Source organism: Dendrobium catenatum, unplaced genomic scaffold, assembly GCF_001605985.2.
Source record: "Dendrobium catenatum unplaced genomic scaffold, ASM160598v2 fragScaff_scaffold_1490, whole genome shotgun sequence".
Lineage (NCBI taxonomy): Eukaryota > Viridiplantae > Streptophyta > Magnoliopsida > Asparagales > Orchidaceae > Dendrobium > Dendrobium catenatum.
The window spans coordinates 633,660-659,616 of NW_021319952.1; the positions used below are offsets into that span (position 1 = coordinate 633,660).

Here is a 25,957-nt window from a genome sequence, read left to right on the forward strand (position 1 = left end):
TCTACGGATTCCTTTGGGATCTTATCGACTCCCACACACCCTTGGAGGCCACTAGAGGCATCTTAAATAATCTTCATGATATGTTCCTCCAACTCTTAGCGATCTCAATAGGTAGTGAACTCGATGTTCTCCATGTTAGCTGAAAGCTTTTATGGAAATCACTTATTTGCTTGGGTCTAGACCTGTCTTCTTATCATTGGCGTAACTCCATGCTCATTGCACTTGAAAAAAAATGTTGAATATGAATTTATGCATGGATGATGCACGACGCTAATAGTAGGTCAACCTCGTGAGCAGGGACTTATGAACAAAAATCGAGTGTAGAGAGAGTAATGAGAGCAAAATAAGAGACGACAGATTTCGAACTTATAGAATATTCACTATTAGAGAAGAACCAAGATTCAAGGTCAGAGTCCCTAGGTTCAAGATCTAAACCCTCCTAAAAGTTCCTCATCACGCCTTATTTATAAGATTCTAAGGGCTACTTGAAAGGCTATATAATAAAAAGGTATATCATTAAATAAAAATTAGACAAGATTTTTGCACAGTGCTATACATTCAAATAACACATAACACCTCCGAATAGGCCAGAAGAGGATGTGAATTCAACAAGCAAGCTTTCTGAGTATGAGCTGGTGGCAGCAAGTAGGCTCTTCGTGAGTCTACGAGTGAACCCTAGCAAGTGATAGCCATTATTGTTGACTTATGCAGAAGTCCTCAGGCTACCTAAGTGATAAGGTGAATGAGATGTTGAGGGAATGAATACAGAGAGCAAGGTATCTATAATTGATGTAGAAATTTTAAAGTTGCATTTCCTCCACCAAGGACAGAGTAATTATTTGAGATATTAAGGGCATATGTAGTTAATACTAAAAACTGGACCTGAAATTTCTGTTTTTATTATAAAAAAAAATTTCTTTCCTCCTTTAATTATAGTTTTAAAGTTTCATTTAAATAAATAAAAACACTAAACACAAATTTGATTTATTTTTAACAATGGCATCTCATAACATCTAACAATGGCATCTCCAAAGTCAATCTACCCCTAGTCTAGCACCTCAATTTCCACGTGCTCCTATCGGCTCTCCACTTCCACCAATCACCACCGCTACCTCCTTTACCTCCAACTACAACCCGTGTCAATGCTTTCGGAGTGCTCATGCTAGAATTCAATCTTTTTTTTTTTTCAAACCTCTTTAAGCTCGATAATTCCTCCGTTCCATTTGTTGATGCTGATAATGTTTTAGAACGGGAACACTATTCCTCTATTTTTTTTAAGTAGTTCAGATGAAGCGCCAAGGACAGATGAGGCCCTGTTCAAAACACGAAGGTCGTTGTGACAACTTAATTTGATGACATTGCCCAGCAAAAGCAACGAAGGAGAAATCCACGTTTTTTTTTTATTTTTTTAAATAATTATATAAAAATCTCAAAATATATTTATTTCATAGTAAAATATTAATTAAAAAATAATTCAAAATAGCCCCTGTTACTACTTAACGTGACAAGCATGAGCAACACTGTAGTAGTATCAGAAAAGGTAGTCATCATTACGCTTGTCCAGTATCACAAACCTTGAGTATGCAATCAGAAGACAGGTTTCTGTTTCTCAAATTAAAAATATGTGGAAACCGGCGTCATCAATGCACCGAGCATTTTTATCTCCTATGATTTTTCTTCAATCTTTAACCATGGTTCTCAGTATCTTAACTTCATGAATCGGCCTACAAAACAGTAAATGCAAATGTATTAAACGAACGGCATACTCAAATGCTACATATATTCAAATTCATATACTCAAAAGTCCTTCCTACTTTCAAGATATATTTCAATTTAACTTCAATATTGAGATAATGGTCAAAAATAGAATTCCTGTTCTGAAAAATAAATGCAACCAACCAAAACAGCCAAATTAAATGGCTACATAAACACATGCAATGAAAGTATCTTATTGTTATCCAATTCAACACAACTCACAGCTTAAACTCAGGCACCTCAATTGCAGTAACAAAGTTTGTTTTATTCATCCTGTAAAAAGCATTAAGAAAAAGAACACTCCAAAAGTTGGAACAGTTTGAAACCCAAATTAACTAAAGATAAGTTGTCCAAGGTAAGTCAATCATGTGGATCAAAAGGTGAATATGGCTGTGGGCTGTTTTTTATTGTATTTTGATTATTCTTTCTTCCTTTGCAGAACTATGGGCATTGTAAAACTACTTTTTACCGCAAAAATTTTCTTATCCATTTCAATTCTCTATGAAATGTGAGTTTATAACTACAAAGACTTGGAATAATAGAGGCTGAGAATCTTCCATGGAAGGAAAGCTCAGTACTCCGAGGAGACATCTCCCCTTTTCTGGCTGTGATTTGCTTGGTCAATTATGATGCTTTGTTTCGTTATATACACGAGCCGTCCAACCAACTTCTTGCCATATGCAAACATATTCCGCCTGGTTCTAAGAGTGAAGCAAAATGTACCATACAGGCTAAATTATTCAGGAATATATTTGTATTCATCTCCTATTCCCAAGTAGGGCGATAAACCAACTGAGCATTCTACAAGTTACACGAGGTACGGCTCAATAAAACCAATCGTGGTCGTTTAATTAAGTAATCAAACAAACTTGAATATTTTTTTAAATACCAATACATTAATAATCAAGCTTGAACATTTGTTTTATGCTCATGAACAACATCGTTTGAAGCTCGTGAACATGCTTGATATGAAACTCATTAAAAAGCTCGATTCTTATTTGATACAAAGTTTAATAAATCTAATATAAATATTTTATATTTATTATAATTTAAATATATAATAATTATTACTTACTTTTTAGTTAAAGCTGCATTTTGTTGTTCACAATCAACCCTTTTTAGCTATCATCATCTCTTGATCTTGCAGTTTACTTTTCAAGATTTTGAAGTTTACGTTATGTTCTTATATCAACTGAATGAACCCGAGTATCATTTAGAAATACATAAATAGTGCTTTTATGTACATTCTAGCAAGATAAAATTATTCACTCATTTCTCGTTTATAGAAAACATGCAATCCATCATGTTATCCTTCATATTTCACCATCGTCAATATCTTATCCAACCTATAATCTGTTTTTATAATCCTCACTTTTTAATTTATTATAGTTGAATGTTGTAAGAGATGTTAATCCTATTGTTCTCTATGTGCATCAATATTACCTTTGGTCTAATCCCTTCTACTTGACCAATCCAATTCTTCGAGATTATATTTATCTACTATTCTAATTGCTGCATCTTCTATGTTTTTTGCATGTGGTCAAATCACCTAATTTTAATTGTGTTGTCTTCAATTGGTCACATAAAACGGCGGCCTTGCGATGACCCGGTTAGGAGAGTAGAGGTATTAGATTTGACTTATGTTAAGAAAGGTAGGGGTAGACCTAAAAAGACTTGGTTAGAAAATATTATGAATGACCTTTCTTTATTAGATTTAAACGAGAATTTGACTTTTAATAGGACACAATGGAGAAAAAGGATTCATGTAGCCGACCCCACATAGTGGGATAAAGGCTTGTTGTTGTTGTTGTTGTTGTTGTTGTTGTTGTTGTTGCCTTTTAGGTCGAATAACATATAAGGCTCATTGGAAGTTACAGTTCTTTTCTTTAATTATATATTTTTATGTCTATTGGCCTTTTCATTTTTTTAATAAGTGGGTCAAAGAATGCAGCAATTTTATATAGATAAAGAATGCAGCATTTTTGCTAGCTATAAAATAGGATTTAGTAAATTTTATAAATTGAGATTTAGTGAATCTCTCAGTGGATTAAATGTTGAAAATTGTTGGGCATGACAACTGAAAAATCTCGCTAAGTCTTCATTAATCATTTGCCTATTTGTTTTAGACTTTAATTTTTTTCAAAACAAAAAAGATTTATATTTAGTTAGATTTATGCTAACTCTTGGATAAATCAAGCCTAATATTAGATGTCAAACATTTTCTGTTAAAGAATTGAATTGTTTTTATCCACGGTTAAATCTTGCTTACGGATTTTGTGCCATTTTCTTTTCCCAGTGTAACTGAATTGATAAAAAATATGTTGTGTTTGATTCTACTTAATTATATTTGTGGAATTACGTTTTGAGGGGTTATGGATTTTTAAATTTATTTCGTATAATATTTTTGCTTAACTATATTATCATCAATTTTGTTTGTTCAAAATGTTGTTATTATCATTAATTCAATTTGCTAAAAATGTGTTTATTTTCGTCAATTCAGTTTGTTCAAAATGTGTTTATTATCGTCAATTTTGTTTACTCAAAATGTTCATGAAAAAGCTTTCTTATAAGAACAATTATAACTTGTTTGTTTGTGAACGAGCTTATTTACTAGTTCGAAAACACTTGCTAAATATGTTCATGAACAGACTTGTTTGATAGTTCAAAAATTATTGCTAGATATATTCACGAACAATTTGTTTGATAGCTAACAAACACTCACTATATATGTTCATGAACAAGCTCGTTTGGTAGTTCGAAATCATCGTTAGAAATGTTCACAAACATGTTTGTTAGTAAGCTCGACAAAGCTTGATAAGACTCATTTGTTTAAAGCTCGATAAGCACGAAATGAATTGAATATGAGCCAATCATAAACCAAATATGAATATCCATCAACTTGAATGGACCAACCGTGAACATGAACAAGAAAGTTCAAATCAAAGCTCGAACGAACATGAACAAGTTGATAATAAACGAACACAAACATGAACAAGCACATGCTGATGATTTGTCTTTGAATGAGCTCAGCAGTGTCAAGTGTGTATGGCATAAGTCAACAGTGTCGAGCATGTACGAGCAAGTCCAATGGTGTCAAGTTTTTAGGGGGGAGACTTCTGTGGGCAAGTAAATATGAAAGGGGACCAGTAGCTAGCATGCTTGGCTGCTTGCTACTTTGCTAGTGACTCATATAAGAGAACTTGGGCTCCCTGTGATGAGGTAGGCCGAGGGTCGCATTAGTAGGCGCTTTACAATAGCTAATTCTGGAAAAGATGTCGCTCTGGGAAAGAGCAAGTGTTTGAGTTCACTCTGAGGAGCAACTGACTAACGTGGTTGTCCAGGTATGTGCCGAGTTGCTACCCTAGTGAGAAGACACTGATTTTCCCGATAGAGAGAAACCTCATTGGTAGGCCCGAGTGAGTAGCGCCTAATGATTAATTTTTGTAAGTCCCTTGTTAGTTTTGAGTGAGTAGTGCCTACTTGTTAGGCAAGTTTTGTCTGTGGGCCTCTTTGAGGGTGAGTTCCTCTCCATAACCTGCCAACTACATATTAAATGTCAATGAAAACAAATGAAAGTATATATTTAGTTCCTCGATTGGCTTGGCCCTTTAAAAAATGAAAGAAAAAAATGTGAGTAAATGAACTATTAAATGCAACTACCAAACATGAAATTGGAAAGTAAATGCAGAATTTACTACCTAATTTTTAATGTAGCCTCGATGACTACACTGACTCGCATTGATGCTGATGTCATGATGCCATCCTTGAATGATTCCTTATAAATTGGGGGTTTGTGTTGAGAAAGCTTTTACCCTTTTATTTGCGTGACCTAAGAGCTTGTTAAGTCTTACAAATTCTAAGAAAATCAATACTGCCGACATCGCTCGCTCCAATTTTATTTCCTCAAAGAAAGTCACCTTTTGTCAAGGGAAAGTTGAGTTTGCACCAACCAGGTTACGCCAGTCAAAGAAGTTCACAGCAGTGTACGACCAACAAAGGTGACTAAGGAACTCTCATCGCCCCCCCAACAAAGAAATGATGGGTCGAATGTGGAGCGACATCTAGGGAAACTTCTGTACTGGCTATGACAACTCCCACGACCAAGCTGCCACTATTGGTGACATTGAATACCTACCTGATGAGGATGTACCTTTAGATTTGTAGCTGAAAAGGCAAGTAGCTTCTTAGCTCTGATCGATGAAGTGTGTAAGAGATCGCCTCTATAAAGGTAGGGACGAACTTAGGGATGTCAATAAATGACCTGACCTAAAACCAACCCAAAAAATCATGATTTGGATTGACCCGTTTTATAAATGAATCTAGTTTGGGTTAGGTTTTCTGACCCGTTTAACGTGACAGGTTCCGGTTTTTCCGCCAATCTATTATTGAACAAAAAAATTCATTTAATATCTTTTTTTCCCTTAAATTTGTTTACTTGTGGATATAATTTTCTTATTTTTTATTAAATATCCTAAATTTTATATTTAATAAGTTATAAAAAAAAGCTTCTTAACAAAAACGGGTCGGGTTCAAGTTATTTGGATTGTTAGCGAGTCGGGTTTGAATTAGAGTTTTTAACTTATTTATTAAACGGTTCAGGTTTGTGTTGACTAGATTTGGGTCGGGTAAATATTGGGTTGGACCTAAACCCGGCCCGTCAAACCATTTTGACACCCCTAGATGAGCTCTCAAGAGCCTCAACCTGGGATAGTTAAGCAAAAAATAGACCTATACAAATATTTGAGAATTGCATTCTTAGAAAAGAAATTACCCACTATAAGAGAGCCCATAATCTACATTTCTCAAATGAGTTGTTGAGGTACCCGCCGAGTAAGCAAGAGACGAAGGCTTTGGAACAACAAGTGGCCTTCCAATACTCAAGGGCAACTTTTCAGCATGATTCACTCTTGGGTGTTCTACTAAGCATGCAATTATGTCTTCTAATGACCTTTTGTTGATGATTTAAGGGGCGCCGTCAATGGTGGGACTTCAAGAGGTTGGTCCTTCAGGGCAATTAAACTTGTTGGTGCTAGCGAGCAGGTGACAAATGTTGTAGCAGGGAAAGCCCTGGTCGTTGCGGACCATGTCCATGCAGCTTACAAGAAGAAGCCTATACCCTCATTGTTGTTTGGTCACTTTGAGGATGTCATCCCACCCCAATGAACTATCTCGCTGAAGGAAGCAGCCAAACAAGTTGTTATAATGGAGCAAATGCTAAAACATTCACAATGTGGACGAACAAACTAGTTCGTGAGAGGTAGTGAGTTGCTGAGTTGAAAAAGGGAGTTCACCATAGTAGAGTCATAACTTGTTGAGATAAAGAGTCTGGTTGGCTCTCTGAGGGTATAAATGAGGGCGAGTCTTCAACAAGAGAAGTCGTCGAGCTCACGACAGCTAACAAATTATTTTTATATTATTTAGAGTGTAGGGAGGTTAATGCCTACAGTGGCGAATGACTCCTTGTGATGGTGTTTATGTGGCGGCAAATAACTTCACGCCACTTAGTGTATTTTTCTTTTTATTTTGTATATAATGTATTCGTGCTTGCTCTATGTAGCGAACATTATCAATTAAAGAAATTTATGTTTGGTGCGAGTTTGTTATGTTCTTTCACTTTTTTTGTCATTTATTTGTGATGTAGTGGGTATTGTGTAAGCAATGAGTTAGAATGCTTCCCAAGTACTCGAGTTCAGTCATTGCACTGTATGCGCTTTTTGAGTTAATGGTATAATAGTTAGAGAATTTTTTTATTTTAAAATTTGACATGGCAAGTGAGGAGGCATGGCCATATGGGAAGTTTAGTTAATGCTCGTGAGAGATGATTCACCAAGATTGGCATGAAGAAAAAATTGGTGGCTACTTGTTGAGCGAGTTCCTTGAGTATTTATTTTTTATGAAATTTTAAGTTCTTGTGCTCGCATATGTGCAACGTACTCATAAATAACATAAACATGTATAGAAATGTATGAGGTTGTATTCATTCTTGAAAAATATAAGTATGGATAAAATACCTTCAAGTTGTTGGTTATCCATATTCATAAAACCACATTTCCAGAGTGAGTTTGTAGCTAATAGGCGCCTAGATTGCTTTGTGCTTGGATGATGTAAGCTCTTCCCATGAGGTCACCAACTTTCCTAGGATGGAGTGGCAACCTGTAGCATCTTCCTTCTTCAAGATTATGTCGGCATACTAAAATGCTTTTTCTTTGATGTATGAGTTGTAGTACTGCGACAGTTTCCTTTTAACCTCTTCCTAGCTGAGGGTGGCATATGCTCGGAGCTTCTCCAAGAGGCATGTTCTAGTTCTGAACTCGTCAAGTTCGTCTTTATAAAAATTGGCTGTGACCCCTACTCGTTGGCTATGCAAGTCGAGTTCCATAGTCAGTAATGCTTCGGCATAATGGGAGAGCAAGGATGGTGTCTACAGAATTGCTAAGGAAGAAGTCGTCCTTAGTGCCCACAAGATTGAAAAAAAGTGCCTCCAACCTTTTGCCCTTTCTACCTTCATCATTATGAGGTTGAGGGCTTGCTTGTTGGCAGCTTTAACTTGTCCATTGGTCTACAGAAGGTGGCCTGAGGTGATCTTTAGGAAAATGCCTTACAAGTGACAAATCCTTCATTGTCTTGTCAATAAACTGCAACCCATTATCAATGATAATGGTGAGAGGCACAACATATCTACAAATGATATCAATCAAATGATATTTCTCGTAGTAGTGGTCATCTTGGCACTGGGTGAAATAATCAAGCATAACTAGAATGAACTTTCTTTTGCCCAGTTGAAGGTGGGAAAGGTCCCAGTAAATCCAATCCCCATACTGCAAACGATCAAGAGCTACGGATGAGCTCTAATTTGTGAGAAAGTTATAATTGCATGGTGGAATACTTTGATGCACCGACACTTCGTTTTAAGAGGGTATGCAGTGTCGGACACGAACACGTGTCCGACACGGCGAGGATACGTGTCGGACACGTCATTAGCGTGTCCCATTTAAAAAATTAAAAATTAAACCGAACACTCATGTCCGGCTATTGTATAATTAAAAAAATAAATAAAACCTTAATCCCGTTATTTCATATTAGTCGTTTCATGCCCGAGTCTTCATCTTCTCCTTAATCCCATATTCCTATTCGTATTCGTGGTCTTCCCGAGCGATTGACGCGAGCAACAGTCAGCTGGAGATAACACCCTTGGTCTTTCCTTTCGACCATAAGCAACAAGCCATCCTCCTTAGTTTCTGTGCGCAACCGAGGGAAGCCGACGCCAAACCACAGAAATTTTTTCAAACCTGTAAGTTGATTGCACCATTTTTTCTCCATTCGTCATTTCTATTCATTTATTAATGATTATGTAGATTTGTGATCAGAAGAGCATTTTTTTTTAAAATATTTTATTTGTTTTGGATTAAAATTATTCTTATAATAAAAATATGTTTATTTAATGTGCTTTCACTACGCTTTAAATGCACTTTCACTGCGCTTTTGGTGCGCTTTCACTCTTACAATAAAATTTTTTATTCCGAAAACCCCCGCAGGGGCGTTGCCCCTGGACCCCGTGACCTGACCGAGCAGGTCGAACCCCGCCAGGGGGAAACGCCCCCTTGAACCCTTCCAGAGGGCATAGCTACAAATTTTTAATTGTTTTTTAATCAAATAGTCATAATGCATGATGCAATAGTTTTTTAATTATTTTTTAACTTTATATGACAATATTTATTAAGCCTTTATTTCTTCTACTTAACATGCTTACCAATGAATTTAAAAGCAAAATGAGCTCTAGTGCTGATGGAAGTGGTCAAAAGAGTCATATGTATAAACTGATAAGACATTATGAATTCATGTTACATGGTTAGGAAAAACTTTTGAAGGAGGGAATATGTCATTCAAATGCAATTATTGTGATGGCACCTACAAGGATCTTATTCTAGGGTGAAAGCACATCTACTTAAAATTTCTTGCCATGGAATTAAAATGTGTCCTAAAATTACTATGTCACAGTTGATTGAATTGAACAAACAAGTTGATGAAGCTGAATCTTGGATCAAAAGGAACTTCCTAAAGATATACATTTGCCATCTACCCAGGGTTCATCCCACACTTCTTACTCATCTGTTAGAGTTGATCATTCATTATCATATAGAAGTGAAAGACATGATTCAAAGAAAAGAAAACGAGTTGCCAGTAGTGCTTTAGAAAAGGTTTTTAACATGCAGTAGCGAGAGGAATTGGATTGTGAAATTGCAAGGATGTTTTTATCAGCTGGACTTCCTTTCAACCTTGCAAGAAATTCTCATTATAAAAATGCATTCACTTTTGCATGTAATAATAACCTTGCAGGTTATGTTCCACTTGGCTACAGTGCATTAAGATCAAAATTATTGGAAAGGGAAAGAGCAAATATTGAAACATTGTTTGAACCAACAAAAGGTTTGTAGAAATAAAAAGGAGTCACTTTGATGTGTGATGGTTGGACCGATCCTCAAAGAAGATCACTCATTAATTTCATGGCCGTTACAAAGAATTGACCAATGTTTATTAAAGTTGTGAATTGTGAAGGAAAATACAAGGATAAATATTTCATTGCCAATTTGATTAAAGAGGTGATAGTCATTGTTGGGCCTTCAAATATTGTGCAAGTTATAATAGATAATGCACCGGTATGTAGAGCTGCGGGATTGTTGGTGGAGCAAACTTATATTCTGAATTTCATGTGTTATGCACACTGTAAATCTTGCTCTAAAAAATATTTGTGCAGCAAAGAATACAGAGGCAAATGAAATCATCTATACTGAATGTCATTGGATAACAGTGATTGCAGATGATGATGTTTTGATCATAAATTTTATTATGAACCACTCAATGAGACTTTCAATGTTTAATTAGTGAATGTTAGTTGTTGCTGAAACTTGTTTTGCCTCTATAATAATCATGTTGATAAGATTCAAACAAATAACAAATGCTCTTCAATATATGGTGATTAGTGAGAAGTGGTCTTGCTATCAAGAAGATGATGTTGGGAAGGCAAGGTATGTGAAAGAAAAAGTCTTAGATGATTTGTGGTGGGATGATGTAAATTACATTGGCTTTCACTGATCCGATTTATGACATGTTGAGAGAGGCTGACACAGATAAATCATGCCTACATTTTATTTATGAGATGTGAGACTCTATATTAACAAAAGTGAAAGATATTATACACAGACATGAAAGAAAGTCGATAATGAAGACTCAAAATTTTGGAGCATTTTCTATACATTCTTGAGGATAGTTGGACCAAAAGAAACACACCTCTACATTATTTGGCTCATTCATTAAATCCAAGGTACATTTGTATTTATCTTTTAAATTAATTTTAAATTTCTTGATAAATAAATAAATAATTTTATATGATTTATATTATTTGAAGGTATTCAAGTAAATAATGGCTTCAAGAATACCCTCAACGTGTCTCACAACAAAAAGATTTAGAAATGTCAAATATGAGAAATATATGCTTGAAACGATATTTCTCAAATGAGAATGAAAAAAGAAAAATTAATATAGAACTTGCAAAGTTCTTTAGATATTTAGATGATTTTGGTGATCAATAATCTTTGGTTGATAGATGGAGGATGGATCCAAAAATGTGATGGTTGATTCATAGAGCTTCAGCACCGCTTCTTCAAACCATAGCAATAAAACTTCTTAGTCAAGTATCATACTCTTCTTGTTGTGAGAGAAATTAGAGCACATACTCATTTATTCAATCAATGAAGATGAATAAAATAACTTCACAATTGGCTAAAGATTTAGTTTATATGCATATAAATCTTTGTCTTCTATCAAGGAAAATCTCACTTTATATAACTGGTGATAACAAGATGTGGGATGTTGTTGGAGATGGATTTCAGTGCCTTGATGATATGGGATTATTGGAGGTTGCAAATCTTTCTCTAGATGAACCAGAGTTAGAAGCAATGATATTCAATGATGATGATATTGAAGGCTAAAGATCAACCTCTGAATCTAATTTTATCATTCCCTCTATTGAGTAATTGGACTTTCATGTTGTACTAAATAATTTTTTGCTTATATTTTTGTGGTTGTACTAGATATTTTGTACTAAACAACTTTATGTTATAAGTTAAACAAGTTATCATGACTTTGATTTATTATTGCTTGCCATTTTTAATATAAAGTTACCTTAATTTCTATATATTATATTAAAAAATTATTATGTCGTGTCCACACCGCACTCGTGTCCTATATTTTTAAAAAAAAGTCGTGTCCCATGTCCGTGTCGTGTCGTATCCGTGTCGCCGTGTTCGTGTCGGTGCATCATAGGTGGAATATTTCTAACATTGATAACACATTTAAGACAATTCCTCTACAAACTTCCTCAAAGTCAGCCAGAAGTAACCTTGGCTCAAAATTCTATGGCCAAGTTTTCTTCCTCCCGAGTAACGTCTTCTTCTTGTCTTCTCTGACATACCTCAGATTGAGTGAAGTCGCCCCCGATGAGTAAGTAGCTTATAGCTCTAATCGTGAATCATCGTCGATCGTCGACCCTAAAGTACTCTATGATTGGATTTACTTAATTGAGTGGGAAACTAGCCTCTATCAACATTACTTCCTCTATGGTTGACCTCAAATCATCACTGTCGGTCACCCATCAAAATTCTACTGCTTCGACAAGTTTGTTTTGGTCCCTGTGAATCTGAGAAAATTTAAAGTACTCCAGTCTGTTGATCTATGCTTATATTTTGAACAAATACTTTAATAGTAGATTGTCTCATACGTGGTGTAACACTCTAGGTTCAGCAATAAGTTTTAACCATTTTGACCCTATTAGAAAAATATACAAACTTGAACTTTTGAGCTTTTAAGCTATTTGCATGTCTTTGGAAGTATTTTTTTGTACGAAAAAGATTGTGGTCTAAAATGAATCTGAAGTATTTGGTGCAAATTTCAATAAAATTTGAAAAGGTCACTATTGTAGCACCTCGACGTTAAGTGTCTAAGTGCCTCAGCGTTGCAATAGTACCAGGCGACAAAGAATGATATTGCAGGATTCCAATCTCGGGAAAATATGATTGAACTAGCGTCGCAGTACTCAAATTGGGTGTCACAGCGCAGCGCTAGGCCATTATGAGCACTATATATATATATATATATATATATATATAATCCATTATTCCATTGTCAATTTCTCGATCACAGCCGCCGCATAGAAAGAGGAATAGAAGGTTTTAGAGACTTTCTAGAGAGAGAAGCTCCATTTTGAGCAGCTCTGGATTGTTTTTAGCCATCAAATTAGTTGGGAATGTTCGAATTGAGAGGTCACATTATGTCTATCCCAATTTTAAAAAATACAAGGTTTTTCCGATTTATTTGATTTAATTTCTATTTCCGTTATCGAAAAACACAAATATATTTGCACTAGTAAAACATTCACCTTATAATATTTTAAATGTTTTAGATATTAAGAATATGAACATTTTGAGTATTTTGTGAAAATTTTATACTGGGTATATTGAAATTTGTGCAGTTTTTATCAACAAAATAATCGAGACAATAAAAAAGTGTTATAGGACATTGAATGTATTAGAACAATGTTATTCACAATCATTGATAATTTAGTTAAATTTAAACGGTAAAATTGTATTCAATAGAAATTCTGATGCATATCATTATAGAAAACGGTGTAATTATGAAATGTGCTAAATTATGCTTTAATTGTTACAATATTAGGAAATGTATGCTTATATGATTGAAAATTATCCGCTGGGAGATATTATGAATTAGAATTCTTTTAGATTATGTCTGTGTTTGGGAATATTTTAATGGATATAAGGCATGTTCTTACTAAAAATAATATTTTGGTGGTTACAAGTCATGTTTTAGTGCCTACGAGCATGTTCTTGTGCTATAAGCATAAAAAAAAAAGAGTTAAGGGACCAAAAACTTTTGAGATTCTATCTGGGATTGGGACATTTGATATGACCTACTTTATGAAATGAACTGCTATATAATATAAATTTCAATTTACTTTTGTTCAATAGTGTTATTTAAATATTTGGATAACTACTTTGTTATTATTACATTTCTCAGTACAATGATTTATTAAACTATATTTAACTTCTTTTTAATATTCAACAAAATAATTAATAAAAGAATTTTAAATTTAGATCAGTTTGTGTGGGCTGCTGAGCTGATTGAGCTCGTTGTAGTTGTCTCTGGTTTTTAAGGTTTGGAAAAAGGAAGAAACTTGTTGATTAGCAGTTCAGGTTCAAATATGAATTTATATGTATGTCTCTATTTTGATTTTTGTACAGTCATAGCTAGTTTTTTTAATTGTAGCTTCAATTTGATAGACATGTACTGTAGTGTAGATATATATTTTTATGAAATAAAAGCAATCTTGTGGATGGGTTTATTTATAGTATTCTAAATATTTTTAGTAACTCTATAGTCTATAGTTTATTTAAAATAAAATTTGAAAGAGGATTTAAAACATTGCAAAACTAGATCCTAAGATTTGCATGTCACAGCTCAACACGATAGGACCTATCTTGGTCGGGTTGGATTGTGGCAAGCTTTCATGGTATTAGAATAATAGTTTTAGAATTGGATCGTAAAACAGAGCTACAAGAATTGATTTGTAAATCTAATAGAGTAGTTTTAAGTATGTCTAGGTGATCATTAATGTTTGCTTTGTGTGTATGTGCGCTCAGTTGCATATTCTATGCAATTATAAATCCGCCAGACCTAAACATGACAGATGGGCAGAGTGCTAGCCAGGAAGCTCATGCACACACTACGACTCTAATTGTTGGTTCTAAAATTGTTTCTCAGGAATGCAGCGAATGCGAAAACACCTATAGGCTGTTGTAGTAGTTATGGAATCTTGCAACTCGAGCTCACGAGTTTATATTTTTAATGATAACAAATATTGTGGCTCACATCCTTATGTCTACTTGTATTTGCAAAGTATGTTTGTTTGTGTGTGTACTAATATTTTAAGAGCAGACTGCATCATCCAATGAAGATTCAAGGCTCAAGATTGGATAGAATAGGTTATGCTGAAAGGATTTTTGTACTATTCATTTATGTGTTTTTTTCTTTCTTGAGTCGAGTACTGTAAGGATGTATGCTTGCTTGGTGACCATGCACACACACACACACTCAGAGGGAGTTAGATTGAGCCAAAACTAGATGTTTAATTTTTGAACTAATTGTATTATATGATTTATATTGTACTGTAAGATAAGCTCATCTAACTAATTGTATTGGACGATTTAGATCGTCGAGGACGATCAGTTATGATCATGAAAAAATAGTAGTTAATCATAATTTAGGCAAGATTTTGAATTTCATATTTTGTTCTAATCGTCAAGGATAATGTACATCGTACTAAACGATCTATGACAATCATGCTTAAATTAATCCTATGATTAGTCAATCAAATCTGTTTAATTTTGATATTCTGATTGTATTATAGAAACTGGATCGTATTGTACGATCAACAAAGACGATTTTGGTCATCCCATGGTTCGTCCAGGATGAACTACATTTCGGTTAAACTAATTATCCCTGACGATCGCAAAATTGTATAGGACGATCTGTACAAATACTTGAATTGATCTTCCAGGACAATGCTGATTGCACTGGCTAGAAGGGTTGTTTTGTACTAATCGTATAGGAATATTTTAGGATCATACTTGTATGATCTTTGATGGCTGAAATAATTTTTTAGGGTTTTTGAAGCCCTCTATTTAAGCTTTCTCCAAAGACATTGTATGTATCTTTGACATGCATTGAGTCTTCGTTCCTCTGAAGAAAACTTGAAGAGAGAGCCTTGAACGGAGGAGAGGAAAGAGTGGAGCATGAGAGGGAGAAGATCATTGTGGGGTTCAAGGGAATGTAGAGGGGGTTTCACATGGTTGCTCCTGCAAGCTTGCATCTCAGGACCATTGAATTCAAGATTTGTCTTGAAGGAAGTTTTGGGAAGAAGATCTCTTTGGTGTCAAAGGACCCGGCTACTTTGCCACAATGGAGAAGGTGAAAGAGTTTTGTGGTTCTCTGTCATTTCCTTGAGGGAGAAAAAGGAGCTTCGATCCTCTGTCGCATCGGGTTAGAGGAAGAGATTTTGTAAGGACTTCTCCGCCTAACTATGGGGGCTAAAGGAGAGTGACTAAAGGTTTAGTGCAATACCTGGAACAGGAGGTTCTAGGGAGCGGATGTAGGTCAGGTTGACCAAACCATTATAAATCTCTGATGTATTTGTTCTTGGTTTTATTTTTCTGCACTTTATTTTCCACATTTATTTTTCTTATAACTATGTGGGTAAATCTCTGATTTTCTGTTATTGTGAAATTACTTTGCTTCTGCATCGAGAGATAAAATTATCAATTTTTAGATGTTTGAAAAAGTTTTAAAAAGGAGAATTTTTCTTTTTTTTAAATAAGTTTTTAAATATTCAATTCACCCTCACCCCCCCCCTGATTCCCCCCCCCCCCCCCCCCCCTCTCTTGGTTAGCCTCGGAACTAGTTCTTTAGAGTTTCGGGTTTCACAACCCTCACAAACTTTCAAGTGATATTAGAGTACTGTCAAGTGGTATCAGAACACCTTCATGGGAGAATCATCATGAGCTCAACATGTTGTCAATAATCAAGTACATGAAGAATGGTGGTAAATGCAAATACTCATTAGGTGTTGTAACACCCCTGCACTTGATAATCATGCTGCAATAGTTAAATCCACCAACCCTCATATAGACAAAGGTAGTATGTTTGCAACATATTGCAAAGCGCCTAAAAGTCATTGTAATAGCAGGCAGTGAATGCTGCAATATTCTTACGACCAACAACCATTTGATGGAAGAGAAATACACTGATTCATTGCAGGTAAAGATGAAAGATATGCAGTAGATATAAGCTCCTACGGGCTTCTACAAGAGACCCGCTCTGAGCATTATATGTCATTTGCAAGTAGAAAAGAAAGACATGCAGCAAATGCAAGCTTCTACGATTGTTTGTAGGGAACCCATCACGAGTTCAATGCTACATACAACCAAGTATATGAATAATTGTAGCAAACTTGAATGCCTATAAGCAGCGCTAGAAGAATTGCAAACAAAGCAACTTGCCTGTAGAAAAAGGCATCAAGCCTATAGTGAATGCAGTTGCCAACAAGCGATAGCGACAAGTAGGCGTATATGAGCTTCCTATAAAAAGCGACAAATAATGCACGACAGTCTACCTATATGAAAAGGGCAAATGACCACACAATAACTCTACACCACCGAATCTGCAACATGTATACAAGCGGACAGAAAGCGTATATGAGCTTCAAAATAGAACGCTGTGTTCAAATGGCAGTTGCCTGCATAATTGACGAGCATCGAATATTACCAAATGCCCCCACATATGCACTGCAAAATAGGTATGCACAAATATAAAGAAATGCATGTATATTTATACACCAGCATGAGCCCTAGCGAGTGTGTTATAGGTACACACGTGGCGTCTAGGGATGCTACGCGGGTCAGTAAATGAATCCAAGTTCGAATTTGATCCTTCTATACGGATTAATAAGAGTCGACATGATTCGAACCATCAAACAAATGTACGGCCACGGTGTCAACCGAGACATTCATTTTGATATTTTCATATTAGGCCTTCAAGGCATATGAACAATGAAATTCACCGACAAAGGCCTGAAGCCTATAAAAAACTCGATCCTCTATTACCAAGTAAACAGAGTCAATAGGGTTCAATCAATAAAATGCAATTCCCCATAAATACCTCGATGATGACCTTGTTGAACGTAAATCTCAACCGGATGGGTTAACTCTACATTTTTAAATGCCACCGAAATGCTAAAAATTTTAAAATTCTAAAATTCCAAAATTCAAAATATTTAAAATTAAAATACAATCATCAACCACTTAAACCAAACCCACCACCATCCGCAACAATTTATCGAGAGGAACAAATTGAAAAGTATTTTAGCTCACAAAGAGCTTATATCTGGTCGAGAATATCATTATGATTCATTCTCAAATAATCTCCTGCCAATAAAAACTTTGCATGTATCCTCTAATCGGCGATTTTTTTGTCAAATGGCACCGTATTTAAACGGTGATGACTGGGGCTCTCTGAAAGAGGTGAGTTTCGCCAAATACAAACAACAACATCAAACCTTTTTCCTACTACGTAGGGTCAGCTACATGAATCCTTTTCTCCATTGTCCTATTAAAAGTCAAATTTTCGTTTAAATCTAATAAAGAGAGATTATTTCTAATATTTTCTAACCAAGTCTTTGGTGGTTTGCCGCCAAATAGCACCACTAAACTATGGTAATGGCTAGAGCCCATAAGCTCTTCAATAGCACTAAATTCTTGAGATATGAATTAATAGTATATAATCGATATGGTACAAAGCCCTCTGTCAGCTAAGTTGGATTCAATTTGTCTCTTTAGACATATCCATCCCAACTCTACAAGGTGCCCTTGGACGAAGCAACTCATGGCTACCAACAAGAATCCTTCTGTCAAGTTGGGTCGACTACCTCCTCTAATTAAATAGACTAGGGACCATGATGGCCTGGGATGACGAAACCATGAGATCTTGATCGGGCCCATCATCCATTCCCCCACCATTTGCTTTAAGTGCAAGATGATGAAATTTCTAATTTTAAAGGTCAAATTTCAAAAACTTAAACCAATGCTACTACTATATGCCATATGCACTTATTCACTATGTGTCTAATTGATGACTAGTCTTAATAGAAAGTTATCTCATGACTGGGAGGGGTAATTAATTATAGGGGATTGCATCAATAAGAGACTAGAACTCAGATCATAAAGTCCTCAAAAAATGAGGTCGAAATCCTGTGTAGTGTCTCATATACAAACTCAATCTGCCTTCCTAAAATTTACCTCGGAACTTAATCCGTTAAAACTCCCCCGAACACAGGGAGGCCAGAGCGTGAATTTTTAGAGCCCACAATAAGCAATACCCTACTTTACTAGCAAGCCTACTTTGTGAGCTAATAAACTAGAACCTACGAGTAAATGGAGAGAGGGGGAGAGAGGAACAAGAAAATCAGAGAAAATCTACAGATAACTTAAGAAAACTATAAATGTCAAATAAGCATGAAATTTACTAAAACCAGCCAAATTCAACAAAAGGTCCCAATTTGCTCCTCAGTACCCCTTTATTAATAAGGTTGTAAGGGTTACGAGAAAGGATAAATAAAAAAGAAAAAATACAACACTATACAGAACATCCATAAAAAGCTACACAGAGTATCCTAAACATGTGTCGCCCTCTGATTGCTTGAATGAGTATGAGGCCGGAAGGGCTCTGGCTAGTTGTCTCTGGGTTAGCTCAATAATATTGAGTAGGCTGGGGTGAGTGCCAGGATGAGGGGACATGCAACTAGTAGGCTCGATTATATTGTTGATAATTTGTATGACTGATCTAAAGTCACCTGAGAAGAGAGAGGCTTGTGAGAGGTTATCGCGGTATGTGAGAGGCATTGAGTTGAATGGTCGCGTCAAGATAATCTGAAAGTCCCGTGGATAGGCGATTTCCTGTAGCTGGGCTTAGCAAGCATTAGTGTGAGTGATCTCTTGGGGGGAGAGCGAGTGACTAAGATGGTGGTCCATATATGTCGTGAGTGTCAGATTGGTAGTTAGATGAGGAATCTCCAATCCGCCGCATGAAAGAGCGGAACTCCTTGGTGGGCCCAGGCGAGTAGCACCTGTTGATCATAGTAGGCAAATTCTCTAGTAAATTCCAGGTGTATAGCGCATCTCAAGTTATTAGTTGAATTTTGTTATTAGGAGCTTTTGAGGGTGAGTTTCTCTATCATGACCCTCCAGTTACCTACTAGATAACAGTAAAAGTATATACGAGTATACAAGTTTCTCCACCAAAAAAAAATTATCTATTCATCTTTCATCTGCGACTCCCTAATACATTCCTTCTGATTGCTGTTTTGAAATCACTAGTAATGAGCAAAGCTCAGTTGAGTTGGGATCTGAAGACTTTACATAGTGAAGAAAGGGTAGTTCTACCTCACATTACCATTCCAAAAAAGAAAAAAATATCAACAGAAGCCAGAAAATCAGTCTATCAACGTCAATTGCAGTTCTAACCCCTAATTAATGGCTAAGTATATAAGCCTGAAAGTTAGTTAGGATAAGGCAGATGATGAGATGATGATCATTTTTTTTTTTTTTTAGAGATGATGATCACAATATCATAAAGGAGAAAATGAAACAACTTCTGCTAAGAGGCAATATTACTATCATTTATGCCACCTGATATATATCGTTGTAGTTTAGCACAACAAGATACCAAAAATAAATAGCTTACTCAAAACAATAGATCACCTGTCATTATTATTGGTCTGCACACTTCCAAGCCGTTTGATAATTTCCATTCCACTGCATACTCTTCCAAAGATTGTGTGCTTACCTACACAAAAGGAACTGTACATTACCAGAAATATAATATCACTAGTAATTTTAGGTTCTATACCGATTTCAAATCCCACTGGACTAAATCTAGTTAGGCATTTCAGAAAACAATCCTGATTTCGGGAGTCAGCATATAGGGAGGTAAAACATCAAGCCCAGATTAAACCAACAAGTACAACAAAACTAAGTACTTAAAAATCTGCCCCAGAGATTGCTCAAAATAAATATGCCACCATTTCACGTTATTATAATTTAATAAAAGCACAAAACCGCTGCAAATTACATGCAGTTATTGTTCCAGATAGGAAGATTGACTGATCACAACTTTTCATTTTAACCACATCAACTTGAAATAAAATTGATTTTGATCAGAAAGTAGTCAAATAGCTTTTGACACAGCAAAACTCACCCTAGCGAAAGGTTATCTCATTATTTATTGGCGTACTTGATATTATAATATAGAAACAATAGATAATGGGAACAAGGAAACCTCACTTTCCAAACATGCTTATATTATTTTCGCATAATGCTAGATAACCTCAGCCATATGCTGCTCGCTATTGTACACGTGAACAATTATGAAGCTGCTTTCCAAATATTACAATGATTAAGGACATATCATTTCTCCATCAAGGTAACATTATCTGATATGCTGTCATGCTTACTGAACAAATTGAACCTATTTCTTCTTTTTTTTAAGCTAAAGCTGAAGGTTAAAAACATATTTTCTGAAAATTACAAGTTTCATTCAAATAAAAAAGTCAATCCAATAAATAAAGCATCCCAATTTGTTACCACAGAATTTTTAGAGACACATCTTCTCCATGGACATGCACTAAAAGAAAACATTTTGGGTACTTTTTCCAATGTCCATATTCCAAGTAAATCTTCAACAAGCTTTCATCCACAATAATTTGAAGCACTATCAGTAGAAACCTAAAGATTATAACCGTTATCTAAAAAGACGTTCAGGGAGCCTGCCTGAAAGAGCGCCCACCATGTGGTGCCCAGTTACCCCACAACAAGGCTTATATATTATTGTCTTGAGCAAGCTTATGAAAAAAGAATTGCTGGTGTTAAAAAATTGAAAGATAACTTAACCTGAACGCACCTTAATATTGGCGCATGTAAAAAAGTGTCAGATGATGTTAAAAAGATATGTACAAAAATATTTGAAAATATGGGGAGTTCATTTGAGTTGGTGGGTAGCGATTGAATATGACCGAAGTTGACCCGACCAAAATATGCTTGACGCGAACCCAAACCAATTATCGTACGAGTCGAAATACTTCACATGATCCAACTCGACCTGAATTTAGCCCATTTGAACCATTTCTTATATAGATAATGGATTTTTTTTGTTTTTGGTCAACACGCTTGTTTATCCTGAACATGGCCCATTTAACACATATTTGACTCATTTAACCCAAAATCAAGTGATAATCGGATCAATTTCGAGACAGCTTTGGATTTTTGGTTAAACCCAAACCCAACCTAAAAATTAATTGGGTCAAGATTTCAACCCGAATCTGACCAAAATAGTAATCAGGTCAATCCAAATATATAAAATTTTAGAGTCAATTTGAGTCGAATCATTTATTGACATCCCTATTTGAAAAGCTATATCGCTTCAAAAAATAAAGAAGTCAAAGAAATATAGAGAAAATAATTGAGAATAGAACAAATAATAAGTTTTGAAAATTAAATTGTGATACATGTTTAAAATGTATTATGTTGCCCCTCTGACAACATTGATATAAGCAATTTTTCTGTTTATGCTTTTTGTTAAAGTACAAATGATGTTTAACAAGTACATTCTAACACCCATGTAAAAGTACAAGTGAAAGTACATATTAATGTTTAAAATATTCAAGTTCAAATAACAAGTTCTAAAAGAGTTATATTATGACGCATATTTAAGTTTAAAACATATTATGTTGCCCTTCTGATAAAACTGGTATAATTAATCCTTCTATTTATGCTTTCTAAGAGTAAAAATCATTTTCTGTTAATTTACAATTGATAATTAAATTTTTTATTTATACCCTACAAATATGAGCATTGAATTTGCAATAAAAATTGGGATAGCCTACTGAGCATGTGAATGCTCACCCTATTATTTTATGAAATTGTTGACCTTCCGTATAAAAAAAAAAAGAGCCAAAAAAAAAAGAGAGATCGTGCATACCTGCTCTGCGCCGAACCTCGCACGTCGTCGCCATTCCTCGCACGACCAAACGTCGCGTCTCGCACGTCGCTCGCACGACTCGCTCGAGTCGTTAAAAGCCCGAAAGCAACGTGGCCTTCGGCCTCTTACGCGATTCCTCCTCTCGCCTCTCTCACGCATGCGATCCCTCTCTCCCTCTCCGACTCCTGCGTAGCTGTTCGACGTCGCTCCTTCTACAACTTTTCCTTGCTGTAGGTTCGGAAGTTACGACACTTCCGATCGGAAGCATCGAGCTGGAGTTCGCTGGCTGCTAAGGGTAACTTTCTCCCTTGCGACGCTTCCCTGACTCCTCCCGTGGCCGGCCGACTTCGCTCCTTCCGCCGATTTTCCCTGCCGTCCGACCGAAAGTCACGAAATTTTGATCGGGATCAACAGCCGGAGCTCATCGTTTCTCCGGCTCCCTCTAGACCGTTCGACTTTGCTCCTCCAGGCGCCTCAGTGGCTGGTCGACGTCGCTCCTTCGGCTCCGTTTGTGGCTGCTCGACACCGCTCCTTCTACGACTTTTCCTTTCCAACCGGATCGGAAGTTGAGACATTTTTATCGGAAGCCGCAAGGGGAGCTCGCTCTTGCTGTGAAGGTAACTCTCCCTACCGCACGCTTCTTTGGCCGAATCCCATAAACAGAGAAGAGAAAGAAAGGGGAGGGGGTTAATTTGTTGAAATTATTATTAATTATCTTTAATTATTATTTAATTCTAATTATAATTAATTATTTTATTATAATTAATTAATAATTAGTAATTAATTATCAGTTATAATTATTTAGTTAATTATAATTAATTTCGATTAATTATAATTAGTTACTAAATAATTATAATTATAATTAATTTGATAATTATGGTTAATTATAATTACTAATTAATTGTAAATTATAATTAATTAATTATTATTATAATGACCCCATACACGCCTTTATTGCGCGTGGTGCAAAGACTTTACACGGCCGCGGTGTCCTCGAAAGAGGGCACCTACCATACACGCTTTTCTTAGCGTGGTGGAAAAGACCCAGTTTCCTCGTAGTTTTCCCCTAAACGGGGGAGACGCCGGGAGGCTGCCAAAATTTCTGGTGAATGTACGATCATACTTGGACCTTTTGAACTCAAAAGACATGCAAGAATTGGGATTCAAATGAACAAGAACAGAAGACTTGTGGACTTATAGACCTTTGGACTTGAACTTGAACATAACCCAAATGACTAATAAAAGGCCGAATCCAAGTGAAATAAAATTACACTGGAACCAAAATTCAAATCATTTGAACAAGAAAATGAACTTGCAAAGAACTTCAGAGGACCGCAGAGGACAAAGAGCTTGAGCTTGCATATTGAGCTTGTGGACTTGATAAAACTCCAACTTGAACAAATACAAAGGATTACGGCACGAGTACAACATCAACACTAAATCAAGTCTAATCAAATCATGTTAAACTGAACCAAAGACTTGTACTTATACTCTGAATTCAAAATTAGAACAAGATGTGGACAACAAGAACTTGTGCATTTGAGCTTAAACTGCACGACGCCATGTAAAGTTTGGGTTTGCAAATAGTAGATTCAAATCCGGATGAATTCAATATGGCAGTATAAGACTTGCATGAATGTTGAAGACCCATACTGAGTTTGAAACCCAAGTCTAAATGAAATTGAACTTGGATCTAGACACATACAAGAGCCAAGTTTGAATCATGTGCGAGGGAATTCAAACTACAAGAACATCTGTATGGTCAATAGTGACTCAAAGTAGGTTACAAGACCTTGATGCATGAACTCCTACGACAATCCCTACACTTGCCTGTTGATTGAGATGGCAATATTGGAGACCGGCAATCAAAGATCCGCCTCCCTACAAACAAGTACAATCAACAAAGCCACCCGAGATTGGTGAAAGGGTGGATATGGTGCAGAAGCAATGGGTCTTCTACAAAACATTTTTAGGAGGTCGTATTGAATACAGCAGTCCCCTGCAAATGACTACAAACCACTTGTGGATAACAACAGTGAGAACCTCGTAAGCATAGCGAACCACTGTGGACACAAGTATGGATATCACCTATGACAGTGATGGTCAAAATCTACAAGTACACCGGGTCAAAAGCAGCTCGATGTATGAAAAGTATACTCCATTGCAAAATCAGAAAAGAAATGTTTGAACAAATTAGAACCAAACTTCCTGGTGTTTTAAAGACTCTTTTTGGTTCTATAATTAAGAAGAGAACAGTTCGGGTGCCCACAAACACCGGAAATAACAAGCCCACTACACTGATGATCTCAAGAAGAATTCCTTGCAAAGTAACGAACTCCAAAGTCCAGAAAGTCCTATCCCCGGTGAATGAGAAAAGAGAGGGGGTCAACATCAAGACCAAACACCACCGGATCTGCAACACTAATACAAGCAGACAGAAGACGTCTACAACCTACAATGCAACGCCACCGGATCTGCAACACTAATACAAGCAGACAGAAGGCATCTACAACCTACAATGCAACGCCACCGAATCCGCAATACCCGTGCTAGCGGACTAAAGGCGTGTATAAGCTCTCAAATGAAAAGTTGTGTGCATCCAAACGATAGTTATCTACACAACTACAATTATTTTAAAATACCTCTGCACGTGCGCTATAAACTGTATACACATAGGTACACTAAAGGGGTATATAAAAATCATCCGCATGGGCCCCGACAGAGTTCGAACCCGATCCTTCTATACAGATTAATAGAAGTCGACAGAGTTCGAACCTTTAAACGAATACACGGCTGTGACGACCAGTGTATTTGTTTTAATACATTCGTATTAGGCCTTCAAGGCCTACAATCAAAAGAATTCACTAAACAAAAGGCATGAAGCCTACGAAGCCCGATCCTCCTAAATAGAGAAATAGGAGTAGACAGGGTTCGAATCATTGGATAAATATGCAGTCACGAAGTCGACCGGAATATTTATTTTATACATTCATATTCGGCATTCAAGGCCTTCAACGAAGAAAATTCATGAACAAAGGCATAAAGCCTACGAAAAACCCGATCCCCTATCGTTAAGTTGATAGGGTCGACAAGGTTCAATCAAATGGAAATGGCCCCAAATGCCCCGATGATGGCCATGTTGAATGCTAATCTCAACCGGAGGGGTTCCCAAATATTTTCAAATGCCACCCACAAATCCAAAATCCAAAACCTCAAAATCACAAATTCCATATATTTAAAATTGAAATCTATCCATCAAACACTTAAAGCAAAATTCATTCACCCTCCGCAACAGTTTGCCGAGGTGGACTAATTCAAATATAACTTCAGCTCACAAAGAGCGAAATGCCTAGTCGAAAATATCACTAGGATCCATTCTCAAATAATCTCCTGCTAGTAAGGACGTGGTACGTGTCTTCTAACCAACGGTTTGCCGTCAAATGGCACCGCAGGATAAACGGTTATGACGACCAGGGGCCCTCTGAACCGAGTGGTTTTGCCGCCAAATGGCACCACGAAATACCGGTTATGGCCAGAGCCAATA

At 36.2% G+C, this 25,957-nt stretch overlaps 1 protein-coding gene across 2 annotated transcripts in view; it reads right to left on the minus strand.

The window, feature by feature from the left end:
• Positions 1 to 1,421: 1,421 nt before the first annotated feature.
• Positions 1,422 to 25,957, minus strand: part of LOC110108394 (peptidyl-prolyl cis-trans isomerase CYP18-2) — a 36,981-nt gene continuing 12,445 nt past the window's right edge. For both annotated transcript variants that reach the window (XM_020839022.2, XM_020839021.2), the window contains exons 5-6: positions 20,139 to 20,223; positions 1,422 to 1,724 (exon numbers count right to left, since the gene is read on the minus strand). In XM_020839022.2, coding sequence (XP_020694681.1) covers positions 1,679 to 1,724; positions 20,139 to 20,223 — 131 coding nt within the window. In that variant the 3' untranslated portion in view covers positions 1,422 to 1,678. The remainder of the gene's footprint in view (positions 1,725 to 20,138; positions 20,224 to 25,957) is intronic.